The sequence below is a fragment of the Epinephelus moara genome, chromosome 10 (assembly GCF_006386435.1).
Source record: "Epinephelus moara isolate mb chromosome 10, YSFRI_EMoa_1.0, whole genome shotgun sequence".
Taxonomy (NCBI): domain Eukaryota; kingdom Metazoa; phylum Chordata; class Actinopteri; order Perciformes; family Serranidae; genus Epinephelus; species Epinephelus moara.
This window is the reverse complement of record NC_065515.1, coordinates 5,125,929-5,147,825: the sequence shown is the minus strand read 5'-3', so window position 1 is coordinate 5,147,825 and position 21,897 is coordinate 5,125,929. Positions and strand designations below refer to the sequence as shown.

The window sequence follows — 21,897 nt, the reverse complement described above, 5'->3', positions numbered from 1 at the left end:
AGAATAACAGATAGGGATATGCAGAATGTTATGATGTAATATGGTCACCTGTAAGGTCCATTGTTCGGTCCACAAAAATGATGGATGCTTTATTTGGGGCTGTCTTCCTTCGGTTTTTTGCTTGAGGGTGATTGGCCAGTTCCCCTGCTATGATGCGGCTCATGGGACCCACAGCAAAACTCTCCTCCCTGGTGCCTGTAGCTTCAAACACTGAGTTTAACGCTGAAGCCAAGGATTTGATTTCAAACTGCAGCTCAGTGGGGAGAGAGTGCATGTCTATGTCAGCCAGGCTCCCAAATCTCTTCTTCTCTGGTCGTTTTACATTTATTGCCTCCAGATCAGGTGAGAGCAGGGGGAACAAGTGTGCAAACGTGGGTGTGACGAGCAGCTGCTGTGAAACAGGGGCGAAGACCACTGGCGCGTGCATGACTTCAGCCGTGTAGTTCATGTTTCCCATCCACTCGCACAGCTTCTCTTCAAACTGCTCAAACACAGGGCTCCCCTCCATGTCTGTGGTGACGTTGTTGGCGAGCAGGTGCACGGAGTGAGCAACGGTGGTGAAGACAACACAATACTGGAAGTGACTGAGGGATATGATGTCTTTGATGATGTCCACTGTTCTGCCCTTCAACAGAGTGCTCACCACGAACACGGCTTTGGGTTCATTCACACCACAGGCTTCAAAGCTGGAAAACTCCTTTACATTTCGGGCTCCAGCCTCCAGTAGGAGAGCAGCACCTCCGCACCAGTGGAGAGCCTCTGCACACTTGTCATCCATGAAAACAACAGCTTTCTTTACCTTCGACAACACCTTGTCCCACACTTGGACCGGGAAGCGCGTAAAATCCTCTGTCGTCAGCATTTTGCTAATTATAACTGTTAGCTAAATGTAACGGTATCACAGAGGCATCAGAAGTGACAGCTAAAGTAGCTCCAACAAAACAAACACACGAGTCTCTTGAAGGTGACGTGGCAATCGCGCGTCGCAGCAAAAAAACGTCATCGAAGCATTGACTCGTTGCTATGGCAATAAGCAGCAACCAGAGAGCGACTTAAGGAAGTGCTGCTGAAGTGTTAATGTTATATTTCATGTTAAAATGATTATTGTCGATGTCAGCAAATGAAATATATATCTTGCTGTAAAATGTTCTCTTATATTTGAAATATTAAACATAAACAAAAGCAAAAAACAAAACAAAAAAACGTGTGAATGTTTCAGTTATTGATTAATTCACTGCAGTTACTAGCGACGCCATTTTAATCCCTGAAAAGAAAAAAGAATAAATTTAGTTTCTGACCAATAACAAGGCTGGCTTCATGAGACACGAGCTGTCACTTGCCTTAATTGTCTCCATGGAAACGCACTGTCAATTTAACTGACACGGACAGCAGGATCACACAGGACCCCGTCTTTGAAGATGTTTACAACTAATAATATCTACATTTTTAAATTCTGGTGCATATTTGTTTAAATCTAGGTTTTTAGGCGACATTAGAATTAAAATGTATTCATCGGACTCGGACTCCCCAGCTGTCTGTGACGAGGATGAAGAGGGAAAACTTTATCAATGTAAGTGTTAACAGGCCAACCGTTAATGCACGTTAATGTATTGTTCCCAACACACAAGTGCATTTAGGCTACTTAAGTACTGTAGGCCTACTTAGCCCAAATAAATGTATGAGGTACTTGAAGCCAATAAGATAGTACATATTCTGAAATTAGCCATTCTGCAAAATTAGTACGTTTACCTTTGGTATTTTAAGTATATTTTTGATGCTAATACTTTTGTACTTCTCTACAAGGACGAAGAGGGAAAACTTTATCAGTGTAAGTGTACACAGGCCAACCGTTAATGCACGTTAATATATTGTTCTCTACATGTCCAGCATAAACACCACTATGAATAACCATTGGTGGAATGTAACTAAGTACATTTACTTAAGTACTATAGGCCTACTTAGCCCATGTAAATTTATGAGGTACTTGAAGCCTACTTTACTTAAGTGTTTACCTTTTTCTGCAACTTTATAATCCGTTTTTGGGAGTACATGTAATTAAATTACAATATGTGAATGTAATTATAATCAATTCCAGATGTATTCCTTTCAGTCAAAAGTGTAGTGTGTAACATTCCTTCTGTTAATTTGCATCCTCTTTTGGCTTAGCCTATTTCTGGATATTTTCAGCTTTATTGCCCAGTTTAGAACATTTAATAGAAAAGTAATCAAATATAATAAGTTACATTGCTTTGATGAAGTAATTAAAAGAGATATTTATTACATTTGTAACAGAGTAACTGCTAATCTGTAACGTATTACATTTAAAAAGTAACCTTCCCAACACTGTTTAAACTTATTTACAGTTTCAGAGAGCAACAGCTTTGGTCTTTGTTTGTTTCCTGTCATCTACCCAAGGAAACCGTAATATAAAATATCTACTTTATAGTTTATTTGTCATGTGCTGCATTAACAAACATCCAACAGGAAGTACACTTGGAACAATTTTGAATGTTATGTTGCCAAGTTTGAAATGGTCTATACTGTACTTGTTATTTCACTACATTAATTTGACAACATTGGTTATCAGTTACTTTGCAAATTCAGATTATTAAGATAATATATTGATAAAGTAATAATATTATTATGGATTAAGCTACTGAACAGTGTATAGGCTAACAAAGTTTAGTCAGCTCCACCTTTACCAGCTGTAACATTAAAGTGATGAACACATTAATTATAATCCAATAAAAAAATAAGTACTTTTACCTTTGGAACTTTAAGTATATTTTGATGCTATTCTGTTGTACTTTTACCAAGTGTGAGACTTTATCTTGTAATGGAGTATTTTTACACTGCAGCATTGCTACTTGTGTGATCCGGAAAACTTCCACAGCTGTGTATCATATTTGATGGTTGTTATACTTGCCACAGGTGTTAATGTAGCACACCTTTGTTAAAGTGTCAAATCAGGCCACAAACTTTGTTTTAAATTTGTCATCTATGTGTGTGTTTCAGTGGTTTTTGAATTGGGCACTAGTAATAACGAGGATGAGGGAAAGGAGGAGGTTCAAATCCCATCCAGGTGTGTATTCTCTGTCATACTGAGGCATATGGCCCTGCTGTATTTATTACCATGCTAGTGACCCTTTTAATTTTAATCTGAGCGCCATTCAAAAGCAATGCTATTGGCATAACGCTACATTTAAATACAACCACGATGAGAAAGTGATCATATAACACAGTCGGCTATATGAGGCCGTTATTAAAGTTATTTTTCCTCGCCCACTTAATCTTCCAGTGTCTCCCTGAACCTGAACTGTGCTGCTCATTTCCAATTAGAGCCAATTGCGTTACAGTAATGAAGCATTCAGATATAATACACTTTTCACAGTGCAATAATGACAGTGATCATTATAGTCGCACAATACATGTGTGACATTTATGCTGCATGAAATGTGCAGCCAGTTATGTGCGACATTAAGGAGTATTTTGATGCTCATCATTGGGAGCTAGAAAATGTAAGTGAACAATATCTGCGGTCTGCACTCTCCAGCCTCTTTACCTCAGAGTAAATATAACATAACCTGGCAATTACATTATGTTACTGTAACATACAAAGCTTCGACAATAGTCTTGTTTTTTTTGTGTGTGAGTTCAGTCTTTATTGAATTTGTCACTTAAATATTCAAAAGATAAGTTAATCGACAACCCTTGTACAGCATCTTTCTAGTCTTCTGACCACCCAAAGCACTCTTACACTACATGCCACATTCACCCATTCACACACACATTCACACACACTGGTAGCTGAGGGCATTATACATGGTGCCACTTGCTGCTCAGTAACCATTTGCACACACTCACACATTGCTCGAGCAGTCATTGGGAGCAATTGGGAGTCATGAAAGATATTTCGACATGTGGGCTGGAGGAGCCAGGGGTCAAACCACCGACCTTTATATTGCTGGACGACTCACTCTACCTCTGAGCCACAGCCACCCCCATTTGTCTAAGTTTTTGGTTCATTTAAAGCCCCAATACCTGATGGTTAGAATGACCACCCTCAAGAATCCCAACAAAATTTAGGCATGAACATAAGCCATCTCTCAATATAAAGTAGAAGGTGTTTTTAAGGTGTGCCTCTTTTCAGACGGCTTTATCCTGTTTGCTTTTGTGCCATTCAGTAACTGGCTGTAGAAGTGATAGTTTTTTTTTTCTTTTTTTATAATAACATAATATCATTCTCTAAAGAATCTGTAAAAGTGGGCACTTAGCCTGTAACTGGTCCTGACAAGAGCAGTCTGAGTGAAGCACTCAGCTAAAAATAGCAGCACTCACTGTTGAATTTTATCCCCAGCTCTTATTCCTATCTACTGTGCACATTATTTTGTATTTTTGTCACAGCACCTGTCAAATAATCTGTGTTATAATATGCAAGTTGATATTATTATTATTATTATTTCCGTGTGTTTCTTTTGTTTTATGAGGTAATTTTAAAGCTGTCCAGGATGATGAAGACAGAGACAATGACCGTGTTGATGAAGGCAGTGATTTTTGTGTAACTGTGCAGCCGTGCATATGAGAGTGTAACTGTTTGCTTTCCATCTTCTGACAAAATAATGTTACATTTTTCAGCCTTTTATTGTGTTTGCTTGCCTGTTGGGCATAATATGAATGTGCATCATTTGTCAGGAACCCACTTCTGTCAAAATGTAGCTTTGAGATATTTTCATTGTTATTTTTTTGTGATATATTAGTCTTGTATGCAGAGGTGCCATTTGAAATTAGGTTATCAGCGCTCCACCCAGACAATAGTGTTTCGCAGTGTTCAAGTTAATGTCATGATGATGGAGATAACCGTGTTGATAATGTGCGATCCCCTTGTTTTCTTACAGCTCTGAGAACTCACCTGAGTATCAGGAAACTGATGATGAAAGGATGTATGCAGTTGGTAAGTAGGGTAGAACCTTTTAGGGATGGCTCAGAGAACAAGGTGACACAACATAATATAAGCACGACAGGAAAAATTATTTTGTAAACGTAAAACCTTTAAAGGTAGGGTCTGGAGGATTTTCCAGTTGCTGTTTGTAAACACACATTCAAATTTGGCCCCTCCTATCAGGCTCAACTCTCCCGGGTGTACGGAGCCCGGAGGTACGGAAGAAGGCTTCACAGAAGAGGTTCAGGCAAGGCTCGCGCTGGTGCACGCTCTGGCACGGCACCTGCGCTCTCTCATTGGCTGGGGAAATCTCCGCCCAGAAGCGGTCCGAGCTCACAAAAACATCAAAATACAGTTAAAGGGCAGGAGCTCTGCAAACAGAGTCACCACCACACATGAGTAGAAGCCCATAGGTGATGATTAAGCAGGATTTCATTTGTATATGTCTATATTTTGTTTTGTTTGAAAATCCTCCAGATCCTACCTTTAAGCATTCACAAATGCATAGTTCGTACTTTTTCCTATTGTTAAAAAACAGGACACATGTAGCCTCCTCATAATACAGCCAGATTTCATGAAACACAAAATCTGCCTATGCCTAACACTGTCATCATTAGTTGACCTCTTCACTGAGACTACTGGCTCCATTATTGCACATCACCTCAGTTTAGTGATTCCTCAATGTTTAAAAAGTCTCCAGCTGCCTTATTAAAAACATATAAATGATAATCTTCTACATTAAAGAGTAGGTCTAGCTTCGGTATTTTTCAGCCTGGAAGTGACTAATGGGAACAACAGTTTTTGAGATTGGTCCAGTATTGAGTGAGAGCGCTGCAGCCAGAGTGACAAAACAGCTACAGTGTAACCACTCGGGGTATTTGTGCACCTTCAATTTACGTCCTCTAAAGGTGCTCAGATTAATATTCTAAGTGTCTGACAACCTTATAGAGATCTCTACAGAGATAGACCTTTTAGTCAAAGAGTGAATTAATTTTTCCTTAACCCTTTGAAACCTGGAGCAACATCTCTTGTCTTGTGCTGCTTTTAGATGCCTTTCGCAAGTATTTAAACCTTTGAACCCTGAGCACACTGGTGCGGTTTCTTTCAGAAACATGGGGAACAAAAGGCAATGAGCAACTTGGTAAAAAAATGTCCCACAAATTGCAAAAAAACCCAAAAAAACCTAAACTAAAAACTAAAAAAAAAAAATACAAGGGAAAACAAAAAAATAGGGAAAAACATACAGAAAGAAGGAATAACAACTAACTTTTTTATTATTTTTTTGTTATATTTTGTTATATTTTGTCTGAATTATTATATTTTTTAATATTTTTGTACAATTCATTATTATTTATTTATTTTATCTTCATGGGTCATTTCTTTGTATGTTTGTTTTTAACTGTCTTTCTTTTTTAACCCTAATTTTCTTATTTTTAATTTTCTCTTTTTACTAATTTCTTGCTAATTTTTTTGGGTCATTTCCTCTTTCATTGTTCACTGCCTTCTTCCCATGCTTTTAAAAGAAATCAAGCCAATTTGCTCAGGTTTCAAAGGGTTAACCAGAAGCAGCCCTGTCACCAAACCTACCAGAGTCCAATTAAATAAACGGTAATTTAAGCGTGTATAGAGCCAGCATGTTCTCACATCTAACTAAGTGAGTATAGGGTTTAGTTCAACCAAACTAGAGTTGATGATTGTTGGAACAGTGGAAAGATGAACCAAGACTGATTTTGTGAGTTTTATTTTGTTTCTGTCGACTTTGAATTTAGTGTGTTTTCTGATTAAAAAAAATACTGTTTTTAAATGGAGTCTGATGAGTTTGGTGTTAGCAAATTTTGTCTGTGTCAGGTTAAAGAAAAAGGATCTTGCTCTTTAGCAAAAAGTTCTGTCCCATGTTGTCAAGTGCCATCCTTGATGTGGCAAAACAAGCGCTTTTAGTTGATGTACAGTGATGGTGCACAATTGCCCATTAACGTTATATTGCAGCTTGTTTTGGTGCTGCCAGCTGCAGAGCTCTTGCTCAATACTGGACCAGTCTCAAAAATTGTTTTTCCCATTAGTCACTTAGACGCAAGACATGGGAAAATAGGGTACCAAAGATACCCTTTAAAGTCCTTGGCTGTTACACTTGTCACGTTTGTGAGTTGTCTGTTTCAGGCAGCTCTAATCCTGTTGAATGTTCATCGGTTGATAATACATATGGACATGACACTGATGCATTGGACAATAACCAAGCAGTCCCAGTACGGAGGGAAAAGCCATGGAGGAAACCTGGTAAGCAGTGGATTTACAGCCAGTAGATGTTGGTGATTCATTCCATTGTGCTCTCTCTAAGTAAACTCACTCACTGTGATTCAGTAATTATATGCAGGCTTGTTTGTGACTAATGTGTTTTGTTTTTAGGTGCTGACATCACAGATTACTTTAACTATGGTTTTGATGAAGAAAGCTGGAACACCTACTGCAAGAAACACGCCAAAGCCAGAGCAGCAATTAAAAAAATGTACACTAAAATCAAGGTAAGACAAGATATTACTGATGTGATTTAATCAACAGACTTCTTTTGTGAGGAGGGAGAACATGATCTGAAAACAAGAATCACAACAGATACTATTGCTCCTCATTTAAACTGAAGTAGAAATTAAAGTAGATTAGAGAGCAGATGAGTATAAAGTTGTTGTTATTCCACTCAGGTCCAGGAGAGGCAGACTAGATATGAAGAAGAGTCCTGTCCTCATTCTCTCCCAGGCAGCTCATCTATACTACCCTCGAGGTTAGTAACACGTCTTCTGCCTACTGTCAATGCCTGTGTCCTCAGTGCCTCCTCCTCTATAACCCTGAGCTCAGAGCCTGGAGAGGCTGGCAGCTGGTTGTTTCTGTTTGTGACACAACAACTATCAGCCCAGTGCCATCTGTTTCCTCTGATCCTAAGATGGGCTCAGCATATTAGGGTTGTATTGGCAAGGGATCCCAAAGTGTTGAGGTAAACAGAGACTAATGTTCATCTGTTTAAGCCTGAAGTGAAATTTCGTAGAAGGTATGTAGAGACACACAATACTATAAGGGGATTTGTCCAAATAGTGGATTTAGAACTTTATAATGTTCAATATTTGACAAGTTTTTCTCAGTCTTTGAGACCCTCTTTTGCTTTTATTTTACTTATTTTATTTTATATATTTATTTTACATGTATTCATTTTGGGTTTTTTTCTGTAAACAATAGTTTGCCTCCCCTTTGCACTCACAATGATGGAGAGCAAATAAATACTTTCACTCCAGTACAGTTTTGACATACATGTAGGCTACTTTACTTGAGTACTTCCATTTAATGCTACTTCATACAGGAAAATATTGCACTTTTCGCTCCACTACAATTATCTAACAGCTGTATTTACTTGTTATAATTAACTAATAATGTACTGTGTATTGTTGTAGATTCAAATCTAAATTCAAATTAGTATAACTTAGATCAGCTGCAACATGAAAATACTCCTCACATGTTGGCGCATCAGTGATACTGATCCACACAATGAGCTTGTATGAGGTGAGCCAAATTCAATCAGCGCTGATTGCCTTTCAATGCATGACGGTTAGATTTGTGCAGCTTGAACCCATCTCGCTCAGACGTCATGCACAAGTGGACAAAAATAACCTCACAAGATCGAGGTGGCCGCAGTTTTTAGAGTGAGGTGTGGCAATAGCTCTCCACCAACTGCAGGACCCAGGGCACAATGCTACACGCCTGGCTCTCACCTGATCTACCAGCTGATTGGTTTAGATGTTGACTCAATAATATGATGTTTTATAAAGCTTTTTTTTTCTCATATGGAGAGACTTTTTTGTCTGATTTTAGAAAGTAGAAAGTATAGACCACCTGTGAAGCATGTTAATAGGCTACTCTGATAATCTTAACAAACTGGAGACTGCAAACAAACTGATAAATGGGTTATATAACATTTTAATGAATCACAATCAGATCTAACAGAATGTGATTGTTTCCCTGACTTCCTGTACAGACTGAGGGCTGCTGGAAACTGTTTGACTTGACCGCGGCTATTTGTCATGCCCCCTGCTGCTGCAGACTGCTCTCAACCACTTTCCAGGCCAGGCGCAGTTCAGCTTGAACGTGCCCATTAGAACATTCTGACAGGGGCTATTCTTCTGTCTAATGAGCACTTTTACTTTTGATACTCGTAATGTAATACTTCTGTACTTTTTCTTACGTGAGAAAAAAAATTAATGCAGCACTTTTACTTGGAAGTGTGTTTGTTGTATTTCTACTTTTACACGAGTTAAACAGCCTAATACTTAATGAATACAACTTTGAATTCATTTACATACATTGGAATAATTACACATCTTTAATGTGAGAGAACAATAGTAATATAGTAACAGAAAAAACTATCCCATCTACATTAAATGGGTCAGCTTGTGTAATTGCTCTGTTCCTTGGTGCTGTGTGTACAGTCCTCTTCACATTAGCTTTTAAGGGGAAGTTTTGAGCACCAGCGCTGGCGCCTGTGGGAGACATGGTCGTTAGCCTGGGCCCATGGTGCTTTACAGCCCAGTTACAGCCTCCCATCTTTTATGTATACACTCATGAGCAGCAGATACTTGTCATGTTAGTAAACAGCATCCAGTCCCAGCACACATTGTACATTTATTTATGGACAAGGTGCTGCGTGCCTTTTTGCTCATACACAACAGCATCTTGTCCCTAACTCCCTCCAATTAGGTGAATGGCTGTCAAGGATGCTTACTGGCAGGACTGGCCACTTAATTAAAGATTTGTCCCTGCCTTGATGATGTTCTCCTCCGTTGGCAAGGTTGCCCCTCAGGGGAGGTCATGTGGATCTGAGCGCAGTGTGGCGTCATGTCATCTCCCTGTGTCTGAGTGACAGAGCTGGACCGCAGGGGGAACCAGGAAGTCGTAATGTAGCATGCCAGAGACAAATACACACACTCTATTATGTAGTGGATGATGTGTTCAATGAGGCTTTGATACAGCAGACGTCTCATTCTCTCAGAGTCTCAAAATGTGATGCTTGCTGATGGAAGCTCTTGTATTTGTTGATCTGTGTGTGATGTTCTCAACTGATACTGCCTACCACGCGATATAGCTTTCCTTTGAGATGTGAGAGGGATTCAGTCACAGTTTTTACCCTATTTTGAATTCATGTTGTATCAGAATGAGAAAGAAAGAAAGTGTGTGTTCTCTCTCTCCCTACAAAGATATGTGTTGAAATTTTTATTTGGTGCATATTTCAAAGCTGAAGCGAGCAGAAGAGACATTAAGGAGCTCCAAGCACTTCCCTATTGAGCTGCCATTAGGTGTAGTTGTTATTCCTTCTTTCTGTATGTTTTTCCTGCTCTTGATTAAGTCCTAGTGACAGAAAGGGGTTAGTGTCCCATCTGTGTGTGTTTGTGTGTTTGTGAGTGTGTGTGTGCCCTTGTGTGTGTGTGTGTGTTCGATGGGGGTGGGGGTTGGGGTTTAGGACTGTAAAGGTCTGTTTTGTGAAGAAGGCGAGATGACCCAGATAAGGAGGTTTAATGCGTTAATGGACCTGCAGTGGGTTGTAGTAGGGACATGGAGAGTGAGATTACGATGATGTCCTGTTTTTAAAATGTTATGTAAGTGTACGTCAAAAGGTGAATATGAAAGAGGACTTATCTTAAGAAAGGCTCGCCTGCTATTTTTAGCACTGCATCAAAATGTTGCATGAATGTGATGTCGAGTGTTCATCATGTGACCTGATCAGCAGAGAGTCAAGAGCTACCCTTGATGTGATTGGAAGACGACCTGGATCCAGAGGCAGAGTGGAAGGGCGCCAATGTCTCAGTGATGAAGAAAACATTTCTCAGGTAGTGTATTGAAAAACAAAGACACAGAAAGTTGCTTTTCTTGCATGCCTCCAGTGAGAAAGAATCCAAAAACTGTATTAGAACATCTGTTTACAACCCTCACACAACTTATGCAATGTATTCCAAGTCTCATTTATCCAGTCATATCCTCAGTTCTTCCTAAACTGACAGCCTTTTCCAACGGGGGACTGAAAGAAAAGTGAAAATCAAGCTACGTTCTCTTCAAAGCCAGACTCCATTGACAAAAACAGTCATTTTACCTCACTGAACATGGGAGCTGCTGGCCCGTCGCTGCCACAATCAGTTAGTTTGTTTGTGTTATTGTGTGACTTTGGTGTTTTAAAGGGTTAGTCCAGGTTCACCAAAGTAACACACACAAACTAACTGATTGAGGCAGTGGTGGAGCAGCAGCTCCCATGTTTAGTGAGGTAAAATTAATGTTTTTGTTGATGGGGTCTGCTTTGAAAAGCACATATATAAGTTTTCTTTACTAATTCAGTGTAACAAAGGGCGATTCATTGATATACAAATTGCCATTTGGAGGGGGAAGTATTCCTTTAATATCTGTGTTTACATTGCAGGTGATTACTGAGATGTCATCCGAGGAGGATTTATCCACTTCTCATCATCTGCCCTCTACATCCAACTTCAGTTCTCCCTTTGCATATATCCCTCCACCACGTAAGTTACCCTGTCACTGGGAAAAAGAAACACACTTACTTATATATATCCACATAATCCCTCAACTGAATAGGCAGACACCCTTGCATATTGCCTTTTCACATCTGATGCTGTGATAATGACCAGATGAGTTGTCTTTTAAGAAGCTGGAGGAGTCCATTTAAGTGAAACATGGAGATTTCAGGTGGAAAGGGCCCCGTTAGAACTCCCTGTGGGCCGCATCACGCATCATGCAGCTGCACAAATGACTAATGGCGATCTGAACATGTGTGTTTGTGAGGCTGCAGCACGTGTCATAATAAATAATCCTGTGGAGTTGAAGGACAGAGGTGAACAGTGTGTGCATGTGTGTGCGTGTATGCATGTGAAGGCATTGTATGGATGTATGTCTTCCTGCAGGCAGGTGTCCGTAGTGCCATCCAGGTGCTGTCAGTCTTTGGACTTCCTCTCGGTCTTTGTAGTGAATTACATTGAAATCCAGGAAGCACACAGCTGAGCCATGCCATATCTCCATCTTCAAAGGTTCCAAAATAGATGTGCCGGTTTAGACCCCCTTCTTACCCCTCACACACCCTCTGTGAGCCCCATACTGCCTGGTGAACCCGTGCCAGAGCTGCTAACACAACCAAAATATCAAACATCCTGCCGACTGCAGCTTTAAACAGTCAACTCCGGCTTTGAAGTGTATTTGCGTAGCTTTTATCGAGGCCACTCCCCTTTCTTTAACTTATAGGCCCGGCCTGCTTTTGTGATGCAAATGTGTAACATGATAAAAATAGCCCCCCGGAAAAAAAAAAAAAAAAAAAAAAAAGTGCAGGGCCAGCATATTGTGACAGGAGAAATGTGCTGAACAGACCGACTGTTGGGAATAGGGCAGCGGGAAAGAAGGAGTTGTTTTTTCTTTTCTTTAATTTTTTGTTTGTCTTTTCATTCAGGTCACATTAAATGCCAAGTGTGTTTGATAGGTGCAGATTTTGGAGTGGAACTGTGTCATTGCAGGGTTGTTCTTGTGTCATCTATCAGTGCAGCACAGCGCACAGCCAAGGTGAGGCTGACTGCTGCTCTGCGCTGCAGTTAATGCTTTCTGCAGCCGGTTAGTGGGTCACTACAGTCAGTGTAGCATAACAGCTTGTATGTGAGGGTCCTTCCATTTGGCACTGATACTTTGACTGAAGATCACTGCAGAGCAAACGTATAGTTCTTTCTAACTTGACCATTCCATTACCAGATGCCCTCAGATCATGATTATTGATGAGCAAGACTGACCTCTATAGCTTTTTCCATTTGAATCAAAACGAGGAATACTATCACCCACATAATATGTCAAAATACCAATAAGATTTAGGCTTTGTCATCATTGCCAAGAAAACAATTACATCAAAAGTTTGTACCCAGTATTGATTTTAAGGTTTGCTTTTTTTTCTGGAAGCTTTCGACCAGCAGCTAATGGCTCTTCACAGGCAGCACAAAGGGCAAAGACAGGACGCTGTCACTGCAAGAGGAATTGTGCACATCTGTCCATGCGTGCAGACTGCTGCGTCTCAGAGTGCGGCAGACAGTAGCCTTTACCTAAGCAAAGAAAACGACAGACCTTTGCTGTAGTGCAGAACGGCAGCATGTGGTTCGATGTGAAATATCAACTCCATCTAAAAGCCTCCAGCCTGTAGCTCTGTGAAACATTAGCATGAGAGAGAAAGCCACGCAAGCACAATCGAGCGGCAATTAGCCCTCAGCCATTAGCTCTCTCATATGCTGCCAAGCGTGGAACTCCAGCCCTCATCAAACACTCACTTGAGAACACCACAGGTAGAAACAATTACTCACTCACGCTAACATCGATGGCATGTGTGTGGACGTGCTGGTGTTTACTGTAAGTGCATGTGTGTGTATGCAGCACACACTACACAGCACAATTACTGTGGGAAGATGGCCCAGTTTTAAGCACTTTTAATACAAAGTTCTAGAATTTTCTACACTTATCGATTTGACAGACTCTTGGTGTTTTCTCATTCAGTGACTTTATTTGCTGTAAGGACTCTTTATCGTGGGTGTGTGTTTGCATGCAGCACACAGTATTATCTTTTGCTTTGTTTTCTGAAAGATACTGTGCGTAATTTTCAGAAAATCCTTGTCATCAGGAGGATTGAGTGGGATGTACTGGCAGAAATGGAATGTAATATAATAAGTATGCTTTCTTTAGTGTTTAATTACCTGAAAATAAGAATCGTTATGTTTTTGTTAGCTTAGAATGAGATGTTTTCATCTACATAGGTAGCTGGTCCTCGTCCACTGAGACTGTCAGTAGCTCAGAATGGACAAACCAAATACCGGCTCTAGACAGGGCCTTCTGCGTTGTTGTGTCAGCCACTGTAGTAAGAAGCCCCTCCGTGATAAGTAGTATTAGGAAAACACAGATTTTGTGATGTGAAACTACTTTATTCTTTTATTTATTTCTTAATTTTTTACAGGATTAAATCATCAACATACACGACAAATGTGACATACACAAAACTGAACATAACTGACCGGCATACTATTGATGTTTTGGGTCTGTTTTGATCCTCAAACCAAACTAAGGTCTCTCTATGAATCAAATGTCCTGCCTATGTTGAGCCTAGTCTTCCCTCAGTGTCATATTCCTGTCTGACCAGATGGGCTTCACTAGATAAAACTTTTTTGTGAGTGTGTGACATAGAATTTCTGTTTGACTCATAATGTGGTGGGCGCAAGTGTAGGTACCAGACTGGACTGGCAGATCTGCTCAGGTCCTGCACTTACAAATATCATAAAACAACATGATTGGCTGTACATCAGAAAATATAATGATCCTGTGTGTTTGTGGTGCAGAATAACAGAGCATAAATCATACCATATCAATACCAATCATAATGTGTTATTTCAGCTAAACATGCAAGATCCCGAGAAGATCTTCCAGGCCAAGCAGATCTGGTTCCTACATAAGTCATTTGGCTGACTTCATTTCTTAGCTAACACTTGCTAGTGTTGCACACTGTTGCTGCTATAGGGGGCTGAAGAGAAGCAAAGCACTCGGGAGTGCGTAAAAACGTCACATGCTTTGGACTTTACGTACGTTTTGCCCTATTTCGAAAAAGACAATATTGTCTGTTTACATGGCTAATGTAAATCAAATGCACAGGCTGTAAATCAATATTCCACTAATATTCTCATTTACATGCAGCTGTGCATACTCCAATTAACATGCCCTGACATGCTTTTTTTTTCATGTCAAAATATGGAAAAGTAGAACAGCTGGAGACGCTTCTCATTGTGCAGTTTGCCTCTTTTTAAGTTACATTACAGTCCATTCACCGATTGGCAAAAAAGTGATTTATACATGTAAATTGTTACATGTAGTACCTTAAAAAGAAATGCCCTCAGCACTACACTCCAAGCCTTTCTCTCTCAGATTGATGGAAGTGCATGTGTATGTGTGTGTATGTGTGTGTGTGTGTGTGTGTGTGTGTGTGTGTGTGTGTGTCTTCCCTTGGGTGTCGAGATGTGTGAAGTATCAAAGGCCTTGCTGGGTCAGTCTTCCATAGTGAGCAGTTCAGGCCCTCTCAACTCTGTGGGACTTGTATTTGAAAGGGAAGGAAGATGTTCTACATTTCACCCACAAAGCAAGGGAGCCCTGTGCTCCTTTTTCATATTCAGGCTTGAACTTCCAACAGCTCTTATTATTCTTCCTCCTGTTTCAACCCTTTTTTTGTGTGTTCTGTATGTTGTTGAAAACTGCTTTGAGCCACTCTCACGTTAGGGGTCTTAATGGAAAAAAGAAGAGGATGGTATCCAGATGTGTGTGTGTGTTTTTGCCTTGGCTCTTCAAAGGAATCTCTATATGTGTGTGTGTACGCATTGTGAATGTGTACTCAGCCCAAGTGTGTGATTTAGATCTGCTTGTGTTGCTTGGTCACGTAAAATTTGAGCATTATTACAAGTGGGACCATTAACTGTGCACCCAAGCGTTTGACTCATTCTGTTTTATTGATGGAGGCAAAAGAAAGTAGGACTCGCCACATTTTGTTGCTCTGACATTTTGAGGCTGATCCAATTTCTCTACCTTAAAAGGAGTAGCACCATAAATTATTTGATGATGTTGTTGGTAATGGGGGGGGTTGTTTTTGAAATTGTAGCTTGTGTTCCTGTTTTTTGTTCCATTTATTAATGCTGACACATTCATCTTCCCACACTTTATGTGTCTTCCTAATACTTCCATAGACACCCAGCTGAGATTTTTGCTCAAATATTTCAAAATGTTGCATTTAGAAGAACATACATTTGCATCTAGACCAGGCTGATTCAGCAGTGTTGCATGGATTCTAATGCATAATCAAAATGAATGTTTCCATGTTACCTTATAGGTTACACTTCAAGTAATTATGGCACACAGTATTAAGCAACATTGGCCACATAAAGGCAAATACCTCAGCATCATCGTCTATTGAACCCTGTCTCTGTATTATAGTCTTTTTGCTCAAAATTGTCTGCTGAATCGTTTCCTTAAATTGTGAAGCAAACTCATCTTAAACAAAGGCAGAAATCCACTTAGCAAGCTTGAAAAGGTAGTAATGCAAAAGTAATGTTGTGTGTTGTTAATGGCTACTCTCTCCAGTTGAGTTGACGTGAAAATGATTGCATTGACTGCATAGACTTTCACAAAAATAATTAAGCAATATCACACGAGAGGGAGTGATGTTATACTCCCATATCGTCATGGCTGGCGTCAGGCCTGTGGCCTCGTGCCGAAGACAATCACAGCCGTGACGATATACGAGTATAACATCACGAGCTCGAGTGTGATATTGCTTTTATACAACAGTTCAACAGTTAAATAAGCAAGGCTGATTAAGAAATGTTGAAAAATGAGGACAAAATAGATAATTTAAGCATTTTATTTGTCTTCCGCCAACAAAAATAGTTCCCTCAGGACTCCGCTGTCACCGTTGCTATGTAACGCAGACATGGTGCGCCAGGCACTTACTCTTTATACACATTTATCTGCACGTTTCCATTAATTGTGCAGCCGGTGAAATAAGTCTCTGGTGACTGCATGGTGGACTGTCGCTTCACAGGCACAGCCGACTCTGCCTTCTGATCTGACAGTATGTTGCTTTTCTCCAAGTCATTGAGCTCCGCTGATGAAACACTGACAAACCTGGATGTGTGCTCAGATGGATTCAGCTTCTCCTCTCCCTCATCTTCCTCTGATGACCATTCATAGTTCAATTCAAAACTTATTTTAGGAAATAAATCCATATTTTTGGCTGTTTGACAGTGGATGAATTAATTAGCCTACAACGCAACTGCTGACCTAACTGACACTAACCATCAGTTTTGATTTGATTGTTGATTGCAATCAGCTGTGAGGCGGAGTGATACATACACAGTGAAATAACCGTGATGTTGTACTCCAATATCGTCACAGTTTTACTGTCTCTCGACCAATCAGATTGCAGGGCCGGAACTAACTGTTGTATAATTCCCTTTAATCATCACATTTGACCATCTAGAAGTGTGTGGCGGTTTTATATCTGCAGACAACTCTGCCTGTATTCTTTTATTTTGCTGTTTCTGTGATGTTTCTGGGCGGCAGCCTTTGGGCAGTTGTGTGTAGCCCCAGCCAATTACAGTGTGTAATTCCATGTTCACACATATCAATTTTTCCATGAAAGCCGGTGACATAAAGCTACAAACTGACGCCTGACACTTGTCGCTGCAGACGGTCGTGATTTGCCACAAATTGAAGTTAAGCTGGCCTCAACTTTTCTCAGCGCACCAATGTTGTGGTGAAGTGTCAACCAATTATATGTCCTTGTTTTTAGCTGTGGTATTGTGTTTAACTCAGTTAGCTGACACCATGCTAGCTGTCCCTACCTTACAGAGCACACGGGGATGCAATGGGGCGGTGAAATGTGATGTTCAAATGGGGCTCAGACGTTGATCAAAAGCTTAGATATTTTTCTGACCAAATACAAACTTTAGATGATGTTCAGTTGAGGTGCTTTGTTTCAAGCCTGTGATGGCGTAACAATGTTAACGATGGCAACTCAGCCACTATGTGATAATGAGCTGGTCCCGCTGTTACGTTGTTGCTCATAGTGTGAACACAGCATAAGGGTGGGATGTAGCGATCAAGTGCCAGATCATTAGCGCACATCCAAGAGTTTGCGGTTTGTAATGTGTTTACAAACCACAACCGACAAATCCTACTCAGTTTGTTCATCTGATAACGCTCCTCACACATGATGATGGTTACACAGTAATTGATTAATGGTCTCTTTTCAAAGAACTTGAAGTGGTTATCTTAGTGGTTACATTAGGCTTACATTCACAAGTTGGGTGTAGTCAAGTACATTATTTGAAATCCTAAAATAATTTCATATAAAGTCATATTTCAACCCTCTCACTGTAAGGTATAGTCATGCCACTGTCTTCTTCTTTTGCACGCAGCTTTCCTTTACCGACCAGGAACCCCTGCTTCTTCCTCCGCTTTTGCTTCTTCGAACAGGTGAGTCCGTGAATTTGTCCTTTTTAATGTCTGGTACCACAGAAGTCTGTATGTAGTGGCTGCAGTATAGGAGCAGGAGAAACTGCAGGTGGGATGGAGATACTGTCAGGGAAACAGCACACTGATCTCTATTCAGGGAGGTTTGACTCAGGTGCAAGCACGGGTAAGAAACAAATTCAGCAAAAAATGTGGGAAGAAGAGAAAAACATTAGTCAGAGACTGGACCAGAGATCATTAATAAAAGGTGCATTAGTGCTGAAAATTTAAAACAGAATAATTGCTGTTGGAAGCAGTTTCCTAATTTCTGAGGCAGACCTAGTGGTTCTTATTTGACACCCAAGGACAACCTGTGTTTAGGTTTTTATGACATTACTGTTTTTCATTCTGAGCCGGATCAGTTTTATCATGTACAGCGTGCTGTGTTGCTGATCTTGCAGCTGGACCAATGGCCAAATAAGGTAGAAAGCAAGACAGCAACCTTGTTTGTGCCTGTTTATCAGTATCCAAAGCATCCCCCACTCCCCTCTTCCGATCCATGTCACAACCTGTCTGCAAACTCCCACATTTCAGCTCTAATTTACACTACTTAGATCACAAGTGAGCCACGCTGTACCCCAGGTTTCCTGCATTTTCTTACAAGGTCCTAAATGCAACACCACTTCAGTCTTGTTTGTTGCTAAGCTTGTTTCTCTTGGATGTTGTCTTTAGCCAGCCTGTCTCATTCCATCTCTGGTTTGTCTGTCTCTCTAGCTTCCTGTCCCTTTATCTTTTTTCTCTCTTTTCTCAATCCTACTCTTTTCCTTTCTCCTAATTTGCTGCCCAAATTCACTCTGTGCTCTGTCCTAAAGGATGGTTTTTCTCACATCTCAGTCCATCTGCCAAATCCTCACATCCTTCAGGGACTTACTGTTCCTATGAACTCTGCCAGCCATCTCCCATACGCTTTATGAATCATTTCCTTTTTAACTTTTCACTAACACACATGTGTAGTGTCTACACAGATAGTCCCTGCCTCACTTTTGCTGCTCAGCTTTCTCCCTCTAGGATATTAGAACAGCAGGTATTCCTGGCACGGTTTGGGCCCTGGCGTCCTATGCTGTGTGCAGGGCCAAGGGCCCATAGGGCTCCCAACATCCATATTTAGTATTTGAACAGCCGTTGTGCTAATTTCCCAATGATATGCCTTTATAGGGAGATTAGTGGTGTCATGCTGCTGCTGAACAGTCATGATTTTCAGTCTTTCAAATTCTCCCATTCAGTCTAAATATAATGTTTTTGCTGGATGAAAAGAAAAATTCAGTGCAGTGGGAAAAGCACTGTTGATCAAGTCAAACCAGAGAAAACACTAGAAGCTAGCATGCTGTTTAATCAAAACCCAACACAACTGTACCTGATTTTCATAGAAAAAAGCTTTCCAGGAAAACAAGTGGCTTTTGTTGTGGCATAAACACAGGAAGTATTGATTGATAATCACTGGCAGAAGTTGGAGGGGATTCAAGGTAGTTTAAAATCTCTACTTGGACAAGTTAACCACTTTTAGCGGTGGATTAGTTTTACACTATGTAACTGATTTGGCGAAGAGCTCCGGACACATAAGACGGGGATGGATCTGTTATTGTACAACTGTTAGAAAGTGGCTTAGTCTGGGTGAGAACAACACACAAGCTAATAGGAAGCCTCTCATATTAGAGTCAGTCATGTCTGCAGTAAAAAATAGTGGAATAACTAAAACAATGCCAGAAGCAGACATCCACTCACAGTCCAGTATGCCAGCACAATGTTGGAAACAGCAAACCAGAAACATATTGAAATTCAGCTGATTTTGATAACTCTCTTTTTGCAGGGTTATATCTGCTTGAAATGGTCCAAACTGAGCATTGTATAAATGTCAGTTTGGATATATTTTGTCAGTAAAATAGCCGGGTAACATCTGCCTCAAAGAATCAGTGTGTGTTTATCATGTCAACCACCTTTAATTTAACATCTCATATCTGTTGTTTTACTCTCCTGTGATGCAGTAACAGGGCCCGACTCCTCTCTGCTGCTGATGTGTCAAAACCATAATATGTATTACTGACCATTAAAGAAGTAGTGGTGCAGTTTAGATTAATTTAGAGTCATCATTGTTTATGTTGATGAAACACAGAGGCCACAAAGTGAGAGGTGTGAGCACTGAGTGAGTGCGAAGTGCTTTGACGAACCATTAAGCATACTGTTATTATCCTCCGGTTAGGGCCCTGCCAGCAGCCACATGCTCACTCAACCAGACTCACTCTTTCATTCACTCATCTTGTCTCCATTCACAAACAAGCCTCTCTCTGCATCTCTCTATGCTCTCTATGAGAGCAACATAAAAATTATAGAGAGAAAAAAATTGGCCAGGTCAGTGCTGACGTAGCACAGGGAATGATGGACCTGCTTACTACGGGGTTTATGGTGCAGTGTGTTTGGACTCACACCTGATGGGAAGCAGTCCCATTGGATGAGCTTCATACACACCTTCAGCACACTCGGAAGTTTTCAGTTGGAAGCGGGTGTGGGTCCAGGCCACGTGGACGGTCGGAAGATCCAGAAAGTTTTAGTAATATGCCCTCCATCCGTTCCTCATGGGTTGGCAAGCGCACACTGCGCCTTGACAATGAGCCAGTCACTTCAAACACTGGGAAAACACAGCTGTGCATTTGTAAAAGTGCTTTGATCCACTTGATTTTTTCATTCATCGATTCATCTGTAAATTTGTTTGCTCGCTCTGTTTCTTTTCACAATTTTCGGATGAATTACCGTATCAAGCTGAATGATAACAGGCAGTATACGCCTGCCAGGAACAGATATTTGATAAGGAGGTTGATAAATACTATAAAATGTTGACTGCAGATGTCACCACAAATAGAACAAACAGCATTTCACATAAACTGTATGCTGCAGACCAGGGTGTGGAGTCATGTAGAGAATTTATGCATGACTTGTGACTTTTTTTGTTTTCATTTTCAGTCAACACTCTAAAGGCTTTGATGAACCCTCAACTTCACAGCGCAGGTCATCATCAGGTACATGTCTATTTCTTTAAAAATCAGGAATGTGTGTTTGATGATAATGACCTCAGCCTACGTTCTGCACACGTTATGCCATGATGACTTTACGTACAACCCAATTGCGATTGTACATTTCTGCAAACCATGGATAAATTACTTTTGCACATTATTATGTGGCAGATACACTGAAATTTTACATTTGAACAATGCTGTGGTTGACGTGGTTAGGTTTAGGCACAAAAAACACTTGGCTATGGTTAGGAAAAGATACTTTTGGGGCACATTACTGGCAAAACAAATGCCTGCCGACGGGTCACTACAATACATTTGCAGCCTACAAAGCCGCTTGAAAAACAGTCACTATAAAATTCCCTAGTTTGGAGGCTGACAGACGATGGAAACACATTGACGGGTCACCACAAAACACCCACTTTTGAAGCCTTAAAAGCTGCTGGAAACACAGTGATAACTCCCTAAAACACAACCAATTTTGTTGTTTGTTGGTCTTGAACAGCAGTGTACAGCTTGGCAGGTGTCTCACTTTAGTGACATGCCATCCACCATCCCCTCCACCTCCTGTAGACAATATCAGCGTATGTATTTGTGTTACTTTAGAGACGTTGATTTGATACGTATGAAAATTGCAAATGTAACGTGTCTGTGGTTTGCAGAAACATGCAATGTCAACACTTTCTTCTTGCGACTTGGCTGTTACATAGAGCATATCAATCATGGTGGAAGATGAGTATTGAGTATTGCTTCTGGGTATCTTGGCCATACTTTGTGAGTGGATTCCTGCAGTTAGTCACTCTCATGCTCTAGGCTGTCTCTGAATACTGATACAAACAACTCGTACAA

The 21,897-nt window shown here is 40.5% G+C and overlaps 2 protein-coding genes across 2 annotated transcripts in view; one reads left to right on the top strand and one right to left on the bottom strand.

Moving 5' to 3' along the window:
- The window catches only part of scfd2 (sec1 family domain containing 2), a 127,025-nt gene extending 126,024 nt beyond the window's left edge, over window positions 1–1,001 (bottom strand). The window contains exon 1 of the mRNA XM_050054042.1: window positions 49–1,001. Within this exon, the coding sequence (XP_049909999.1) occupies window positions 49–862 (814 nt within the window). The 5' untranslated portion in view covers window positions 863–1,001. The remainder of the gene's footprint in view (window positions 1–48) is intronic.
- Window positions 1,002–1,503: 502 nt separating this feature from the next.
- Window positions 1,504–21,897, top strand: part of fip1l1a (FIP1 like 1a (S. cerevisiae)) — a 30,918-nt gene continuing 10,524 nt past the window's right edge. Inside the window, 9 exon segments of the mRNA XM_050055235.1 lie at window positions 1,504–1,570; window positions 3,016–3,082; window positions 4,896–4,947; window positions 7,015–7,213; window positions 7,343–7,458; window positions 10,639–10,800; window positions 11,382–11,481; window positions 17,950–18,007; window positions 20,999–21,054. Of these exon segments, the coding sequence (XP_049911192.1) occupies window positions 1,504–1,570; window positions 3,016–3,082; window positions 4,896–4,947; window positions 7,015–7,213; window positions 7,343–7,458; window positions 10,639–10,800; window positions 11,382–11,481; window positions 17,950–18,007; window positions 20,999–21,054 (877 nt within the window).